Source organism: Gadus morhua, chromosome 7, assembly GCF_902167405.1.
Source record: "Gadus morhua chromosome 7, gadMor3.0, whole genome shotgun sequence".
Classification (NCBI taxonomy): Eukaryota; Metazoa; Chordata; class Actinopteri; order Gadiformes; family Gadidae; genus Gadus; species Gadus morhua.
The window spans coordinates 6,605,507-6,625,268 of NC_044054.1; the positions used below are offsets into that span (position 1 = coordinate 6,605,507).

The following is a 19,762-nucleotide window of genomic DNA, read 5'->3' on the forward strand; positions in this document are numbered from 1 at the left end:
CCTCGCTCACATTGAGCAGAAGAAATTGGCAGCAGCAGCATGATCTCCACTAGGTGCAGGATGTTCTAGAAAAACAAACTATTTGTTATTTTTGAATAAGGTTGAAATTTTTTTTTTTTTTTCAAGATATTCTACATACATTAATGACATACTTCAAAGTCATGATTGTATGGCTCTTTGGTAAGGAGTGTCTGCCACAGGGCTAGGTAACTTTTGTCACTGAAGGTGTTGGCAAGAAGGACCTTCAGTGCCTGCCACTCATCCTGGACTTTGTTGAAGTCGCAACCTCCCCTACAGGAAATGATAAGAAAGAGGTTCAGCTGTTGTAATACAAGGAGATGTACAGTTTTTGTAACAAACACCTCTTTTCACTATTTGAGCCTAAGTCAATGAACTCACTTCTTAAAGGTCCCATGACATGAAAATCTCAATTTATGAGGTTTTCTAACATAAATATGAGTTCCCCTAGCCTGCCTATGGTCCCCCAGTGGCTAAAACTTGCGTTTGGAGTAAAACGAGCACTAGCTGTTCTGCTCGCCTTTGAAAAAACGGAGGCTCAAGCGCGCTGATTTGGAAATCTGTGCTCATGACGTCATGAGGAATCTCAGCTCCTCCCCTTACTCTGCCTGGCCCGCCCAGAGACGTTGGCCCGCCAATGAGACAATGAGCTAGAGACCATATCATCGCCACGCTGTCTTTGCCTGGAGTGTAGAGATATCATGGCTCCCAAACAATTGAATGGCAGGTGCTCAGTGTTCGGATGTCAAAGTGACAAACTAAGTAGGCCTACATTTGCAGCTCCTTCATCCGAGTCTCTGAGGAACCAGTGGGTTCATTTTGTTTTCGCTGGAAATGCGCCGATACGAATTCCGAAATGTGTGTTTGTGTGCGCCAAACATTTCACCGACGACTGCTTCATCAACTTGGGACAATACAAAGCTGGATTTGCTGAACTTCTGAAAATGAAGCCTGGATCAGTACCAACTCTCCTTGCCTCAGCTACAAACCGCGGACAAGTAAGTACACTAACGCTGTATCATGTTCTGGCTTTACTGTGTATGATTACCTTGCTTGTTCCCCTTAGAATGTGGCTTTAGCTAATGCTCACTTTACTACAAACTAATACAGCTGTCTTTTAACAGCTAAGTGACGCAGTAGTTCTAGCGTGAGACACAGGGCCTGATTCCCAAGTTAGCCTTGGTGTTCTATATCATTGGAGACAGTTTTCAACACATTTCATTCAGTCCTTCTAGTTCGCTCGTGCTAGGCTACCGCACGGCAACAGGCATAAATGAATAAAGTTAGAAATAAAAGTAACCTTCCATCGCATGAATCATCGCATTTTGAGGGACTATTTCCTCGGCAATGGAGCTGGTAACTTAGGTATCAGCAATGCAATGCAATGTTGGTATTTTCATAAATGCATAGGCCCACTCATGTTCTCCCCTTCACGCCAGTTTCAAATCAATGGGTTGTTAGCAGGTTAATAAATCGAGTACTAATTGGATCTTGTTTCCTCTACACAGGCCAGCACATCGACTGTTTACATTCAGCTGCCTCTCTCAAGGGATGTTGCATGCCAGACGGACCATTTGAAAACGCGTACTGAAGGCACACAGCTATCCTTTAGGACTTTGCAGACCCACATTAAAAGTGAAGGTATCTACTTTCCACCTTGAGTACATTTACTTTTGATGTAGTTACTAGTGTTCTTTATTCTGGCATTTCTCTTTGCTTGCATTATGTGTTTTTTCATTAGACTTGCCTTAGTAAAATTCATTGTTTGCACAGGTGTCCAGGCAACTGTGTTCTGCAAGGATTTCGGTGTTGGCACATCGAATGCAGACCCTTTGTGCCTGTCATCGACACCAATAAGAAGACCATCCAAAAGACCTCGGGTAGACCTTGAGGAAGAGATGGAGGACAATCCATTGGAGGTCAGCTCTTTATTGGAAGCTTCTAATGGAACGGATTCCACTTATGATCCTTCTGACTCCATCACAGCATTGTTAGACTCTACACTAAAGTCGTAAGTTACTGAGGTGAAGATATATGTGTGGCTCTTGAGAACTTTCATAATTTCTATAAATTGTATGGCATTCTAAACATAAAGTATTAATCTCGGTGAGGCTGTTGTTGTTTATAGCATTACCTTCAGGATTATGTGCATGCAAATAATTAAACTAGCTGAAAACAGGGTGATGGTTTAAGGTACAGTCCAGGTGAAAGCTCAATCAGTTTAACACAAAGCGTTTCCCTTTGTTTGTGGTTTGATATAGAGAAGATTCATCCACTGCAACACCCAACGGCAAGAAATACATGGTGTACGAGAGCTGCATCATGGAATTGTTTAATGCATGTCCAGTCTGCACGAGGGCATGTGAAGTTACAACCCAAAGGCTGGGGACATTCCTGTCTGTGAAGCAGCAGTGCCCCCATTGCACATTCGGAAGGCGCTGGAATAGCCAGCCTATCCTTGGGAGCATGCCAGCTGGAAATCTGCACCTTTCTGCCGCTGTGTACCTGAGTGGTGCATCTTTCCTAAAAATCGAAAAGGTAAATGATGTGGAACTGTAAATGTGTGACTGTGAATTGCTTCAATATAGATCTAATTACATGTATTATTTATCCCCCCACACCAAAAGGTCTTCAAGGCAATGAAGCTACAGTTGTTTCGGTATGAAACATTTCGCCGCCATGCCAAAAGTTTCATTGAACCAGCAGTTATTCACCAGTGGAAAGTCCTAAATGATTTGAATCTGCAGCGGCTAAGTCAAGAGGAAATGGTGATACTTGGTGGTGACATGAGAGCTGACTCTCCAGGTATTGATACCTAACTGAAATAGTGCATTTTATACAAGTGTTCAATATGGTTTGAAGTTAAAAGAAGTGACCTAAATAAAGTCAGACATAATACCAAAGTATTGGAGGGTGATTACTACACTAATTTCCCTATTTGAACCAAAATAGGTCACTCTGCAAAGTATGGGAGTTACACAATGATGGATCTCCATACTAACACCATTGTGGACATTCAGTTGGTCCAGGTGAGTTGTCAAAATGGATATTGTAAAGGGGTTATTGGTTGTAATTTCAAAGTCTAACATGCATATTCTATTAATATATATTTTTTCTGTGTTAACAGAGCAACGAAGTTGGTGGTAGCACCCATATGGAGAAGGAGGGACTGAAGAGGAGTCTAGCCTTACTGGAGTCGCGTGGCGTCCACCTTGACTGCATTGTCACTGATCGTCATCCTCAAGTACAGAAGTTCCTCAGGGAGAGAAACATAACCCATTACTATGATGTCTGGCACTTTGCAAAAGGTATGTTTCTCCAGCCTTTTCCTTTCTTTGATTTGTTAGTGATATCCTTTTGGTGAGAAGGACCTGATGTTTTGAAGCTTGCGCAAAGCTCCCATTTGGTGGTCCTTCATTTTAAAATTGTAACACTGAGTAAATGGTAAGAAATGCTTTGAAATTATCAAATGCTACAATCGAGTAATCACTCAGTTTATGAGTATCTCAACTAAGTGGAAAGTACTTTGCTCTCATTGTAGGTATTTCAAAGAAGCTGTTGGCAATCAGTAAGCAGAAAGACGGTGAGAAACTCAAGAAGTGGATGAAGAGCATCAACAACCACATATACTGGACTGCAGCAGGCTCAACCTCCGGGCCAGAGAGAATCGCAAAGTGGACCGCGATCCTGAACCATGTTCGAGATGTCCATGTACATGAAGATCCTCTTTACCCCAAGTGCGAGCATGCGATCCGCCAGACAAGTGACCGGAGTAAATGGCTTCAAGCAGGTATTTCACCAATATACAGGCTAAATGTCAAAACAGTGAACATACAACTACAGTTATTTAGTGGCTTTCAGAAATTTACCAGAGGACATGGTTGTAGTATTCTTTACTGTATGGGTAATGGTTTTCTAATATCATATTTTCTTATTGTCTGCAGCAACTCCAACTTTCTCCAAGTTGGAGAAGTTGCTGACCAATAAAAGGGCGCTGAAGGATGTTGCAAAACTGAGCCCCCACCACCAAACTTCATCTTTGGAGGCTTTCCATGCGGTTATTCTTCGTTTTGCCCCCAAAAATGTTGTCTTTCCCTTTATTGGAATGCTGTGCAGGTTAAAGAAAGTTTGTTTACTAAATACTTTTTGGAATTGCAGCCTAAAATATCTGTCAATATTAACATGTTTTGTCTTGTACTTCCAGACTCTACCTGGCTGCTATGCATTCAAATCACAATGTGGACCGACCACAGGCCGAAACAAAGGAAGGAGTACCGATTTATAAAATGTCCTTTGCAAAGGCTAGGAAGGGAGAGTGCAGAGCTAAACCACAAAAAACACAGCAGACCTTTGGTAAGGGTTCAAATAAATTCAAACGACACACATTTTGGATTTCTAAAATGTTTTTCTCTTGATGAAAAATCAAATAAATACAAAAACACAGTAACACAAGACCCAACCAATTTGTAAAGAAAACATGTTTTACGATACAGGTTACGTTCATGAAATCATGGATGTAATTTTTGAGGAAGTCTTTCCCAACCCTACGCCATACACCGAGGCCCTGTTGGAGATCCCTGTTCCAGAGCCCCTAACGGCACAGTATGAGAAGCCTGACAAGGAGGCGGTCATCAGCAGCCTTGTGTCAAGGTTCAAACGGGGGGATGTTTAAAACCAACATAGTGGCCTTCCTCAGCAGGAAACTCGGAGCGGATACGCAGGACCACACAAGCTGGAATGACAACCCGGATACGGCGTCCCAGGTGGCCCCAGCACCAGCTCACAAAGGAACGATAGGAGAGATACCTGTAGCGACTGAACAATTGATTCAGAGAATAAGTCTTGCAGATTTATCATTGCTTTGTTATGAAAATAAATATTACTATGCTCCTATGGCTGGTTTGTTCTGTAACTATTTAAGTAGTTTTTTTTAGCTCGGATATAAATACATCTTCACAAAATTAGGCACAAGATTGAGAACAACTTCATTTATTTTATTAAATTCTGTAACAATGCATAACTTACTTGTGTATTCTTCTCAAATTTAGAGGACCATAGTCGGCTCTATATATTTGGCTGGCATTCTGAATAGAGTAAACATTTAGGCAGACCGGCTCCAATCCAGGATGGTCAACCATACACGTTGGATGTAGTTCGACCTCCCGTAGTCTTCTAGTAACCTAATTAGAATTTGAAAGGGTAAGTTTTATTTTTATGCATTATGTATCAAATGAAGAGACAAAGTACTTTCCAATTTAGTGGAGAGTGCCACCTGCGGTATCTCCATGCAGCAAATATTCTCCTCTTCTGTGGGCATGGTCGCACATTTTCCACAACGGCACCTATCCATAAAATATAGGTAGATGTAATAATGGCAGAGGTCTGACTATAGTGGCTCTGGTTAGTGTCTATAGCTATACATATGACAGTGGACAAGCTGATGTGAGACGTAAATCTTCACGAGTAAATCATGGGTTATGTGTAACATGACTTCAATATAGGTTGAAATTAACCCATTAAATGAGCCAGTGACTTCTCTAAACTACAAAGATGACTGATATAGATACTAATATAACGTTGTAACGATAGCAAATCAGCAACTTTGAAAGCCAACAACGTAGGCTAGCGTTAGCACATGATAATAACTAACCGCATACATAAACAAACCAACTAAAGTACCGTATCCAGACAATATTTTCAATTACCATTCAGAGACGTCCTGCTGTAGCCGCTGAGAACCAACTTCTTCAGGTGATTCGTAATCCGGATCCGATTCTGGGTCAAACTGAAAGGCTTGAACGACTGGGTTTCTACGAGCCATTGCGATGTAAACAGAACGCACGTGGCTGCAAGCTGCTCAGGGCCACACCCCCACCCTGCTCAGGGCCACACCCCCACCCTCCTCCTTGACACGCCCACCGAAACAGCGCATTTGGGGGAAGCTCAATGTGCGACTGGCTCGGAGTGGCTGTAACTCTGCACCACGGCTGAATTTCGGGAACGTCTTTGAATACTGTGTTAGTTGCCCACTAATACCTATATTGAAGAATACATAAAATAGCATGTCATGGGACCTTTAAGGGTGACATCAAAATGATTCAGGAGGATAGTGATCTCTTCAATGCCGTAGTCCAGCAGCTGACTGTTTGTCTCAGGCCAAGCATCATGGTTAAACACCCTGAAGCACTGTACTGCACTTGGAGCCCCATCTTTAGTGTCACTGAGCAAACTGATGAAGCGAGACTTGAGTGCTTCAACTGCTAGATCCACAGCTGCTGTGATGTGCTTGCTGTTTAAAGCAGCATGATTAAGTGTGGCAGGGTTTGCACCAAACACTTTTCCTTTCAACTCCAAACCCTGAAGATGTTTGCCTATTGACAATAAAACGGTGAAAAAGAAAATATTAATTAATTACTGAAGCAAACTAACTTCCAACTTCAAGTTTACTGTCACATCAGCAAGTTTACAGTTGACATCAAGGAATAAAAAAAATGGTGGCATCTATTAGTCACTTGAGTAACAAACCAATAATTATTTTAGATTAGCATTGTATTTTTGTTAGAATTATATTCCTTCATAACTAACCTGAAATTTGACTGTCTCCTGAATAGAGCTGGGTTTCGATTCAAATTTCAAGAATCGATTCGATTCCGATTTTTAAGTTGAGCGATTTTTTCCGATTTTCTCAGATTTGATCCGATTTTGATCTGATTTTCGATCCGATTTCGATTCGATCCGGGGGTTAATGTTATTAAAAATGAAAAATGTATTTTAACAGTTTCCTTCACTTCATGACTGTGTAGAGAAGCAACATATTAAAACTAGTATTATATCAATATTAAACAGAAAATCTTACAAGTATTGGTAGTTACTGATGAAAAGGTTAAGGGTCAATCTACCTTCAAGAAGGATAATTCAGGACAATAAATGGAGGACATCATTCTGGTGACTATATCTGCAAGAGTGGATTCCTACTGGGACACTAACCAGTGCATTATTATTATGCTTGAAAATAATTAAGAATTCACCCAAAAGCGGTTGCTACCAAAAGCATTTTTATTTTAAAACTGCTCACACTTAATAAACTGAGAAGTACTGAAACTGGAAGTATAAAATGTAAACGTTGAGCATTTTTCTTTAAAGTGCGAACATAAGAAGAGAACATTTTAAACTGTAAAAGCACTGAATGGCGTCTATATGAGCATGTTCAAATCTGTTCTAAAACCACACTAAAACCACATAAAATATAAATTTGTAATTTATAAAATTCAAAAAAAAAAAAAATATTAATTTATATTAAATAAAAAAAATCGATCTTTGGACGTACAAATCGATAATCGGGCATTAATATGCGAATCGATTAAAAATCGGAAAATCGATTTTTTCAACACAGCTCTACTCCTGAATACACCCCATGAACTTCTGTAGCATGCCACCATGCTTTGGCCTCAACTTCATGTTCTCCAGAGCAGACACTGTTCTTTTCAGCTCAGATGTAGCCTTTGGGAGAATCAGGTCGTTGCTTTGAAGGATTAAACTCAGACTTCCTAGCTCATAGAACATGTCTGCCAAAAAATCGCTGAAGGAACAAAAGCCTGCACTCCATCTCATTCTTGATATAAAGAACAAGCAGAAAATTCAGAATTATCATTATTATTAACAATAATTCAATACACCGTTTTTATAACACAAAAAAGAAAATATGATAGGTTACCTTTCTTGCCCTGCCTTGCACATCAGGACTGTTAGCTGCCACAGCAAGGTGGTCCATGTGCTCCAAGGTGGCAGCATACTGTCCACTGTCCACTGCAAGATCCCCCAGCTTAGATTGCTTGAGAAGTACATGCAGGGCTCGCTGAACGTGTGGAACCCAGCGTGTTCCTTTCACACTCGATGGGCTACACACGTTCATCCCAAGCTCTTCTCCCAAGGCCTGCAGCTCCCTCCGTGACTTGGGGTTAAAGTGGTATGTTTTCCACACCAGGTGCAGGAGGTCATATACCTTTGCCACCATGGGCTCCTTCTTCTGGAGGGTGAGGATTGCAAGCTCCAATCTAAAAATGAATTGGAAGGAGAAAGGCTTAAAAGAAAAGATATGGGAAAGCAGGATCCATAAAATAATGTTAAATAGACCTACCTGTGAGGCATACAGTGAAAGGGAATCACAGGATCCCCAATTTCTCCTTTTAAAAGAGAAATAACTCCTCCGCGATGCCCCATATTGACTGACGCCCCATCAGCGCCGAAACCAATACGTTTGTTCAGCCAGCCATTGGTGTCTGCACCCTGCTGGTCAAATGCTGCTTTGGTTGCTTCCAGTACACCTTTAATAATTTAATGAACATAAAAAAATCTTTTTAATGGAGAAAAATAACGAATACAAATAATGCTACTGTTAATGTGACAGTTTTACACAGGAAGTGTACCTGTGTACCTCACATTAAACAAGAATTATGATATGACAACTTTGGAATTTATTTAAGTAGGCTAATGAAACAAAGAAGGAGAACGCATCATAATTTTGCGGAAATTAATTCACTTACCAGTTGCATTAGCGTGCTGAACCGCTTGCTGTCCAACAAGCTTGTTCACCGGCTTCCCATCCTCAAGCTGACTGTGTCTGACGTACACAATCTCACATTCTGTGGTGGATATGTCCGTGTCCCCGTCGATCATGATTGAAAGGTAATTTGTGTCTCTTAGTTTGGCCCCGAGTTCTCTTTTCATGTCGTCCGCTATCTGTCCTATCATTTCAGCGCAAAGCACATGATTGTCGTACGTTGGATTTATTTGTACACCATTCTTTTTATGTAGTAGAATTAATGGACCCAATTTAGTGAACGGGAGCTCATCCTTGGCGATGCAGTACTCAACATTAATTTTTAATTTTGATTCCCCTGATTATGTTCATGATTTGGTTTTGTTTGCTCACAGCAGCGGTGATCGAACCAGCACGGTTAACCTGGGTTTTTGCCAAAAAAGCCTCCCGGCAAGCGATGTGTTGCTTTGACACGTTGTGCTTAGTGACATTGTCCCTCTTGAAAATAGTGTTCCCTGTAATGTAGGGTGTCTTCCCAGATGTCCTTTCCCCTGCCTCGAGGCAATACTTACAAAACATGGATTTCTTGGATTGGTCGTAGACCAGCCAATCGAAAGTTTTTAACCACTGGGGGTTAAACCTGTACTTTTTGGCCGAGACGGAGTCGGCTTCGTCCGAAGGTGCCGGTTCCGTATTTGTGGTCTCCGAGTCAAGCTCCTCCATGCGTGGATTTTTCTCCAAGTTTCCATCTTTATTTGATGATCTTCCGAAAACCGAGAAATACCTTTTCATTTTTTTTGTTTTGGTTAGAAAGTGAATTTCCCGCGACCGTTACAAAGCCTCTTCCTCAACGTGTGAATGTTCGGGAAATGTAGTTTTTTAGTAGTTGAGCGGAACTGGCAAGCCTATAATTCGAAATACATTTCCCTACATGCATCGCTCCCATCATGGTCCCACACACTCGCGCTTAGCAGTGCCATTGAAAACCGTACAGAAAGACCTATTTTTTTCGGCACGGGTCCTTCTCACCCTTTCGCACCGGTGCGAGTGGACTTGAATTTATCTTTGCACGTTCTATATTTTAATAGCAAATGCGATCAAAACTGTCGCACTGTACAGGGCTGCTACATGCACCGGTAGATAACTTCAGTGAGTTGTTTGCCGGAGCACAGCAGGCTAGGGATGGGCAAAATGATTATTTTCCGGTAATCAGTTCTTTCAGTTCAGTTCACTTAAAGATTTGTTCGTTTGATTTGTTCGTTTTGATTTGTTCGTTACGTCATTTGACAGGGAATCTCACAGGTGTCTTCTTCCCCCCCCCCCCGCGAGAAGGCCCTGAGCATAAATTAAACGACTTCTAAGCTCTGCCCTCCGTGAAAATCCACAAGATATAGTATATTGTATAGCCCAACGTCCCACCAATATTTATACCACCTGCTTACTCTATGTCATTCATGGTTTTATATTTATAATTTTTTTACTTTACATTTAATTATTCAGGCATTACAGAACTTTCATGGTCATAAATAAAAAATACGAACTGCAGTTTCATTTCTTTGTTTGTTCTTGAATTGACGTAGAATGGAGCAAAGACTCCTGGGATTGGGAAATGCGTTTATCCAATAAACAGATGGAGGGTAAGTCTATTTTCGGAAAACGTTGAATGGCATGACCCAAGATACGTCAGACAGAGAAAGCGCGCAAATTCGACGGTACCACCTTGTCATTTGTTTACCCAGGTGCCATGGCAACACCATTGCTACCTCTCATTGGCTGAATCTTTGAGAACGTTGTAGACTCAATCAATATAAGATTGCAGGGAGACGAAGCTCTGTTCGTTTGTATATTATATTTACGTGACCATATTTTTGGTTTATGTTAAAAAAAAAGAATCAAAGAACCGACAATCGCCGTTTTCTTCGTCAATTTGGTCATTCACGTGAATCGTGTAGAGACGGAGAGTTTTGTTTTTGAGGGGGGGGGAGTCCAGAATTGCGAAAAATTATTGGATCATTCTTATAATTGACTTTCTCTGGGCCAATCGGAATCTCAGCACTTGCTTCAGAATCTTTCTTATAATTGACATTTTCTCTGGGCCAATCGGAATCTCAGCACTTGCTTCAGAATCTTTCTTATAATTGACATTTCTCTGGGCCAATCTGAATCTTGAAGCACACAGCGCCAACTGAGCTCGCCATTGGATGAGACGGTCGCCTGGCTACCGCGCATGCGCATCCGCATCCAAATGCGCATGCATGCGGCCAAACAACGCAAGAGAGCTTGCTAAACACTCGTCCAGAGGGGTGTCCCACGAACGGAGGTTTAACAAACACTGAGTTAACGCTGAACTCTAGGTTGATTTACCCTGTGCCGACTAACCCAGAGTTTTCGGTTCCACAGCAGTGGTTATGCATTAGTTCAATCAACTCGGGGTTGGTTAACACAGGGTTGTGCGCATCCACGCCAAACCTAAAAAGACGTGATGTATGGATCATGGAAACCCTGATCGAAATGGTGAAACGGGCCGCTTATTTAAATGAAATGGAACTTCAGGTTCTCCTGTAGAGCTATGACAAGGAGAAGGACATTATCACAAGAAAAGGGAACGCTAAAGCCTCTGCAACCCGGAGAACCAAAGCCTGGCAGCGGATCGCTGACCGCGTAAATGCGTTAGTTACACGTCAAAAGCATGATCCTTAATATTTGAGCCATGAATATATAAATAACCCAGTCAAGCATTCTTAAAGATCCTACCACATAACCCCTTTCTTCTAAAAAAATATGTACTGCGATGGCTTCCAAGCGGTTAGCGGATCAAGTATAAAAATGAAGTATAAAAAACATACAAACTGGTAAGCTTTTCCCACCATCGTATTGGTATAAATTTAAATAAGCCATTTTTTTATGCCAATCGTGAAAAGGCAGACGGTCGGCAGACTGGATCTGGCCGTCAAATTGTCTTGACCCCGGTGGAGAAGCTGTTAATAAACATAAATTCAGGGCGCCCTGGCATGGAGGTGGTACCTGGAGGTACTTACCTCCTCAGAGAGTCAGGGGCCATACCCCACTGGTTGAATGTAGGTTTTTGTGTTTTCTTGTATTTTAGATTTTTTTTGCCTTCGAAGTAACGCATGCAAACCATGTGCTTGCCACAGCGCATACTATTCCAAATGTTTATTTTTTTGGTAACTGGGTAGAAAACCTAAAAGTGACTATTCATCAACTTCACAGATCAAGATGGATTAGTGCGTGTAACGATCAAGCATTCTCCAGTGGATGCAAGTCCGTTAGGACTATTTTATACTTTGTGTTGTAAGTGCCTCTCGGCATAGTACTCAGACAATATTGCTCTTTGTATGATAGGAGGCCGATACAAATCTTGGATGGGTCATCTGATAGGACTGAGATGTGCTCAGCATCTCCAACATTATAGCCTAGATAAAACTACCATTTGCAAAAAACGGAGGGCTACGCAAATAGTCTGGAGTGAACTGAGGCCAGGTCCTCGATTGGTAGTGTTGGCTATGTAAGGCTATTTAAATATATTAATGATTTGCGCGAGAATCTATAGGCCTATCTCTCCACTCCAGCAAAAAGTCATTTGATATGGCAAGATGTCGAGCCGTGGTCTTATCAATCGCTCCCGGTGGATTGCACGTATAATTTGCGCTCCGATATCGGCAGTTCTCTCATCAAAAGGGCATGCCATTGTGAACACATGAAATCTGCGGTGAACGCGGGTTTAAATACCCAAAACCGGGTTATGTTTCAAACTTAACCTGCGCGAAACCTGCTCCGACCAGGTTTGATTCAGAGCATATGTTTCTATAGCAACTAACATACCGTGATCCTTTTGGAATGGAAAACCTAGGGTTACAGCAAACCCTGGGTTAACTTACCCGGTTATGTGATAAAACCGGCTTTGTGGAACACCCCACAGGCTAAGAGACAAAGAAAAATAATTGTGACAGTTGTAAATAAAATATTTTTTATAAGCCTCAAGGATGTTTTGACATTCATTTTTGATAAAGTATGCTGAGTTTTGTTAAGTCACGCTCAGACTAGTGTCATTTGTATATTACAATCAAAAAAAATCCCCCCGTGACACTGTCACCTTTTTTCCTCTGAGGAGTTTGCAAGTCTGAAGAACCAGTTCTCTTGAAATTGGGGAACCAGTTCTTGTCGTTCACCTTCGGGATTTGTTCGTTGTGAACCAATCGGTCGCGACCGACTCATCCCTACAGCAGGCCGAGGACAGGACAGGGGAGAAAGCCCAGAGCATGTCCCCTACTCCAGTTTCCCCAGTAGCCAAACTGAGTCCATTCTGCATGCACTTGGTGATTTGCTCGATAAGACAAAGCACACTATTGATAATGGAAGCTATCGCAGCTTACGTGTTTTCTCTGGAACCCTGGCCACTCCAGCAGGTGAAGAGCAGGTTGAACACTGGCTAAAGCAGAGGTCGGGAACCTTTTTGACTGGGAGAGCCTTGAAACCCAAATATTTGAGAGCCATATTGTATTTTTAACATATAATAAATTAAATATGTCTTACTTTTAATGCGACTTCTGGTGTTGCATGGTTTTGCTGATGGCCTTGTAGTCTGGTTCATGCGTGGTGAGGTTGAGCTTCATGCAGGCGCTGAGGCTTCCATCAGTTAAACATGAGCGTAGGTTGCTCTTAATGTTCCTCATATGCGAGAATGACTGCTCACATGCATATGTAGAGCCAAACATGGTCAATACGGCAATACTAACGGTGCGGCCACACCAAACGCGTTACTCACGTTGGATAACGCGAGTAACGCGCCTAACCTGACGCTTGATCATTGTGTGGTGGTTACTCGGTTCAACGCGTCAACGCGCCAACGCAGCTAGATGAGTCCATGTCCATGCAAGTGAACGGAGCGTTCCCTCTTCGTCATAACTATCAAACCAAACATCCTTCACATTCACCGAGCGAACATTATGAAAGTAAAATGCACATTTCTCGCTAAAAATGTTTCCATAAACGCATTTAATGGCGTAACTATGTTACTATTTCCACCCAGAATAAAGATAGTTGTCGGCCGTGGCTGCGCTGGAGTGCGAGGTAGGAAACCCAATCGCCGCCGTGTTTGGGTGATAGAGTTTAGATCGGGTTAGATTAAATAATCTCTGATATAAATAACAATAAACGGGTTAAATAACTTCACATGGTGTGTCTGGTGTGTTTCCAGCATTCGTAGTGTTGATCAGCAGAGAAATAGTCCGCCAAGACGTTGAGGTTGCTTAGCATCCAGAGACTCTGTCCATGCAAGTGAACGGAGCGTTCCCTCTCCGTCATAACTATCAAACCAAACGTCCTTCACATGAACCGAGCGAACATTATGAAAGTAAAATGCACATTTCTCGCTAAAAATGTTTCCATAAACGCATTTAATGGCGTAACTATGTTACTATTTCCACCCAGAATAAAGATAGTTGTCGGCCGTGGCTGCGCTGGAGTCCGAGGTAGGAAACCCAATCGCCGCCGTGTTTGGGTGATAGAGTTTAGATCGGGTTAGATTAAATAATCTCTGATATAAATAACAATAATCGGGTTAAATAACTTCACATGGTGTGTCTGGTGTGTTTCCAGCATTCGTAGTGTTGATCAGCAGAGAAATAGTCCGCCAAGACGTTGAGGTTGCTTAGCATCCAGAGACTCTGTCCATGCAAGTGAACGGAGCGTTCCCTCTCCGTCATAACTATCAAACCAAACATCCTTCACATTCACCGAGCGAACATTATGAAAGTAAAATGCACATTTCTCGCTAAAAATGTTTCCATAAACGCATTTAATGGCGTAACTATGTTACTATTTCCACCCAGAATAAAGATAGTTGTCGGCCGTGGCTGCGCTGGAGTCCGAGCCGAGGTAGGAAACCCAAACGCCGCCGTGTTTGGGTGATAGAGCTTAGATCGGGTTTGATTAAATAATCTCTGATATAAATAACAATAATCGGGTTGAATAACTTCACATGGTGTGTTTCCAGCATTCGTAGTGTTGATCAGCAGAGAAATAGTCCGCCAAGACGTTGAGGTTGCTTAGCATCCAGAGACTCTGTCCATGCAAGTGAACGGAGCGTTCCCTCTTCGTCATAACTATCAAACCAAACATCCTTCACATTCACCGAGCGAACATTATGAAAGTAAAATGCACATTTCTCGCTAAAAATGTTTCCATAAACGCATTTAATAGCGTAACTATGTTACTATTTCCACCCAGAATAAAGAAAGATGTCGGCCGTATGCTTCTGTCCAAGCTCACTACTCTCTGCCAGTGACGTCGGGTCAAGCTCCACGCTGATTGGCTATCGCGGCCAAGCGTCACGCGTTGGAGCGTTGAAAGTTCAGATTTCTGAACTCCGGGCGCGTTACTGCGTTTAAGTGCGTAATTACGTGCGTCTGACGCGCGTCTGACGCGCGTAATGCCCCTAACGCGACGCTTCATCGCATGTAACGCGTCTACGCGCCTATAACAATGGTTCCCTATGCAAAAATGCCGAATTTTGACGCCCCTAACGCGAGTAACGCGTTTGGTGTGGCCGTACCGTAACACGCTGCATTTTGTGGTATGTCACAGGAAGCTCGTTCCAAGTTTTAAGAATCAGCTGGTCTTCAGGTTGAAGATTTTTCATTTCTGTCCACTTGCGTTCCCTCGCCAGCTCTGATCGCTGTCGCGCAAGACTTTCCAACTCTCCATTAAGTATCTTGAACTTACTCGTCCACATGTCTGATGCCTTCAGGTCCGCAACTTCCAGCTCAAAGTCTCCAATAGAGACACCGGGGATGCATGTCAGATCGATTTTGTCCACTGCACACTCATGTGGATGAGTGATGAACTTGAAAAGCCCAGTGCGCACACGAAATTCCCCAAAACGTGCTTTGAATGACTGCAGGAGATTGGACGTAAAGCCAGCTAGCTGCTGGAGATCCAGATGTTGAGTGGAGTCACTTGCTAAGCATGCTTCTCTAAATTGTTGCAGTCTTTCAAAGTGCAGAAGACGACCTGTTTAATGTCCCTGAGAAAGACTTCCAGCTTGCTTTCAAATGCAAACACTGCTGTTGAAGGGATGAGATAGTATTTCCAATACCTTGCATTTTCACATTGAGCTGGTTCAGATGGCCAGTTATGTCCACGAGATAGTGAAACTGCGGGAGCCAGCCAGTGTTCTCTAGCTCAGGATGCTTGACGCCTTTCATTTCAAGAAAAGTCCGGATTTGACTCAGGCAAGCTGCAAAACGGCTGAGCACCTTCCCCCTTGACAACCAACGCACGTTGTTGTGTAAAATCAGACCGGGATAATGATTCCCAACTTCTTCTAACAGAGCTTTAAACTGGCGATCATTTAAAGCTCGGGCAACAATAAAGTTGACCACTTGAATGACCAGCGACATCACCTCACCAAGCTCCTTGGCACACGTCTGAGCGCAAAGCGCCTCCTGGTGCAGGATGCAATGAAAACTCAGGATGGCTCTCTTTTCATTTTCACGGAGAAGCGCCACAAATCCTTTGTTCTTCCCCAACATACAGGGCGCACCATCAGTACAGACAGAAATAAGTTTATCCATCTGTAGTTTTTTTTCTTTAGCAAACTCCATGAAAGCCGTGAATAAATCCTCTCCTCTTGTTGTCCCTTTCATTGGCAAAACAGCCAAGCTTTCCTCACGCAGTGTGTCACCTGCAGCATACCTGGCAATTATACTGCACTGAGATAGATGGCTAACGTCTGAGCAAGAGAAAAGTATGCCCCGGCGTTTATGTCTTTAATTTGTGTTTCCTTGACTTGATTTGCCATCATGATGCTACGATCGTGCACGGTTCTAGCTGACGGGGGCATGTCTTTTATTCGTTTGATTATCTTGTCTTTATTTGGGAAGTCATCAAACAGTTCATTGGCCACATCAAGCATGAATGTTTTGGCATACTCGCCATCTGTGAATGGCTTTCCATTCCTTACTATTGCCAAAGCACCCGCAAAGCTAGCGGAATTACCGTCACCTTGCTTGGTCCACACACGTAGTTGCTGCTGACTCGTCTGCACTCTCCGCTGTAGCTTCTCGCATGCCTGTTTCCTGCTGTCCCCCGCTGGATATTTCGATGCAAATGAAGCATGGTGCGTATCGAAGTGCCGCTTTATATTTGACCGTCTCATTGATGCAATTTTATCATTGCATATTAGACATACCGCAGATCCTCCTCTCTCCACAAATGCAAATTCCTCTGTCCACGCAGCCTGGAATGCACGGTAATCATATTCTTTTTTTCTTCTTTTCCGTTACAAGGGTTGAAGCGGATAAACTGGTTGGCTATCTTATAAATGTGTTGTATTGTTTTTGTTGCTAATTGCTAATATTCACCTTTACAATGACCCGGACATGCTCGCGAGCCATTGGTTCCCGACCCGACCCATGACATTTATGTTCAAAACTAATTTATGTTTACTTTAAAATAGGGCCCGACCGATATTGATTTTTGAGTGCCGATGCCGATTTTTTTCAGAGAAAAATTACGATTACGATTTAATCGGCCGATTAAAGATCCCATGCCATGCTATTTATGGATGCTTTAATATAGGTATTAGTGGGCTACAAACACAGTATTCAAAGACGTCCCCGAAATTCAGCCGTGGTGCAGAGTTACAGCCACTCCAAACCAGTCGCACATTGAGCTTCCCCCAAACGCGCTGTTTCGGTGGGCGTGTCAAGGCAGGTCAAGGAGGGGGGTGGGGGTGTGGCCCTGAGCAGCTTGTAGCCACAGTACAATGCGCTCTGGTTACGGTGGGCGTGTCAAGGCAGGTCAAGGAGGGGGATGGGGGTGTGGCCCTGAGCAGCTTGTAGCCACAGTACCATGCGCTCGCCGCTCTGTTGACGGTGGATGTATCGCAATGGCTCGTAGAAACCCATATTATACATAGATATCTATGTAATATAATATAATGTATGATGTATATTATCACCTGGCCCTGCATGCGCTCTGTTTACGGTGGATGTATCGCAATGGCTCTTATAAACCCATATTATACATAGATATCTATATCATATAATCTATAATATATATTATCACCTGGCCCTGAGCAGCTTGTAGCCACGGTACCATGCGCTCTGTTTACGGTGGATGTATCGCAATGGCTCTTAGAAACCCATTTTATGCATAGATATCTATATCATAATATATATTATCACGGCCAAAAGCTGTGTGAGCCTCCAGACGATCAAACGACGCGTCTTCTTCAGATTGATGTGGAAGTGGAAGAACCAGAGACGTCGGAGAACCCGACGAAGTCCTTTGCGATTCATTATATCGTCTGCACACAGGTTTTGGCCGTGATAATATGTATTATTTGATATAGATATCTATGTATTATATGATATTATTTAGATGTAGAGCCCCAGGACTGTAACGCTGCTGGAGTTGTTATTAGGATCTAAACAACACGTCGGACTCTCGTCTCTGGTATTTCTACAACGAGACTCGTAGTGGGGGTTATCTCAGCCATGGTTGAGAATGAATTGGGGGAAAGGAACTTTGGCTTTGACTCCCTGAAGTACATGAACCACGACATGGAGGAGAAGGGGATTGTTGGCCGCGAATGTATCCCGCTTGAGCCCTGCTTCCCGCCGCCTCGGCAGCGGTCAGCGCTAATCACCGCCTCCTGAAGCGGTGGTCCATCGGCAGCGAGGCTCCGTCGGGAGACGACCGCGGTCAACAATCCCTTTCTCCTCCATGTTGTGGTTCATGCCTACTTCAGGGAGTCCAAGCCAATGTTCCTTTCCCCCAATTCATTCTCAACCATGGCTGAGATAACCCCCACTACGAGTCTCGTTGTAGAAATACCAGAGACGAGAGTCCGACGTGTTATGCGCCATCACACCAACAGCAGAACGGTTATCCAAATAACAAGGAAGTGTACAACACTTGCGTTACAGTCCTGGAGCTCTATATCTAAATAATATCATATAATACATAGATATCTATATCAAATAATACATATTATCACGGCCAAAAGCTGTGTGCACGTCCAGACGATATAATGAATCACAAAGGACTTCGTCGGGTTCTCCGACGTCTCTGGTTCTTCCACTTCCACATCAATCTGTAGTAGACAGAACCGCGCGCTGCCTGCTGCCTGCTGCCGGCGCAAGGCACCACCGCCCGGCTGCCCGCTGCCGGGCGGTGGTGCTTCGCGGCGGTGGTGCCTCGCGCCGCGGCAACCGGCGGCAGGCAGCATGTCGCAGTTCATGTACTTCGATGTCGTTCTGCCATTGCATTCAAAATTCTGTAACTAGCCTGTTACTACGAACTAAGCAACTACCATACACGTATTAGCATTTAGCACTAGCTCAATCACGACTCCTTCAGAATTCTTGTGGGTGGTTACGAACCAACCAAGTGGGCAGGGCCATGAATAATAGTTTGACAACGCTACGTCACAGTGTCACCTTATCCAGATTGGCTCATTTCTTCTGCCTTTTTCCTTTCATTGCCTATTGCATTCAGCAGACAAACTGCATAGATTTCAAACTTACCACAGCTCACAAACTTATTCAGACCTATGTTATTTAACAAACAGGAAAAATGTGATTTTAATGGCATGGGCTCTTTAAAAAAAAAAAAAAAAAGCATATAAAACGTAGTTTTTGATACCTTAAATATACTTTAAACACTTTTGACGAATATGTGAATTGAATGCAGAACCTTTGAGTGTTTTAGAATACATTTACAGTCAAAAATGAGTGTAATGTAAAATAAATAACTAACTCCCAATGTGCTGCGCTCGTGAGCAGTGACTAACACGTGCGTGCTGAGCAGTATGGTCTCACCGTTAGAGTCTACAGTATAACAAATGAACATGGCCTGGGACCTAAAGAAAAACAGGCACAACATGCTCAAACAACGCGTCTTGTGTACATTGGTGAGGTGAGCGCCCAGCTGCCTGAGCGAGCGTGCTTTCATGTTGTACGGTAAAATTCAATCTCCTCTATTTTACTCCATTTAAAGTTGTTAGTTAGCAAGGCGAGTAGGAGCGCAATCTGCAGGATACTAAGCGCAATAACATTTAAAAAAAAATAATAATAAAAAAAAAAATCTGTTGTAATCTGCGTCTTTTTGGCCGATGCCGATTATTTTCAAAAAGGCTATAATGGGCCGATTAAATCGGCAGGCCGATACATCGGTCGG

At 42.9% G+C, this 19,762-nt stretch overlaps 1 protein-coding gene across 1 annotated transcript; it reads left to right on the top strand.

Annotated features, from left to right (window-relative positions):
* The first annotated feature begins 616 nt into the window (after positions 1 to 616).
* LOC115546450 (uncharacterized) lies at positions 617 to 4,911 on the top strand. Its single transcript, XM_030359933.1, has 11 exons — positions 617 to 1,016; positions 1,527 to 1,659; positions 1,792 to 2,029; positions 2,280 to 2,556; positions 2,646 to 2,823; positions 2,971 to 3,047; positions 3,146 to 3,326; positions 3,560 to 3,808; positions 3,963 to 4,134; positions 4,223 to 4,371; positions 4,512 to 4,911. The coding sequence occupies exons 1-11, from the start codon at positions 720 to 722 to the stop codon at positions 4,688 to 4,690; spliced, it is 2,130 nt and encodes a 709-aa protein (XP_030215793.1). The 5' UTR covers positions 617 to 719; the 3' UTR covers positions 4,691 to 4,911.
* Positions 4,912 to 19,762: the final 14,851 nt, after the last annotated feature.

Excerpts from the sequence above, each read along its gene's own strand:
- LOC115546450 (XM_030359933.1), top strand. The coding sequence starts at position 720 with ATGGCTCCCAAACAATTGAATGGCAGGTGCTCAGTGTTCGGATGTCAA. Across the intron at positions 2,557-2,645 it reads CTTTCCTAAAAATCGAAAAG|GTCTTCAAGGCAATGAAGCT; the intron begins GTAAATGATGTG and ends CCACACCAAAAG. Across the intron at positions 3,327-3,559 it reads TGTCTGGCACTTTGCAAAAG|GTATTTCAAAGAAGCTGTTG; the intron begins GTATGTTTCTCC and ends CTCTCATTGTAG.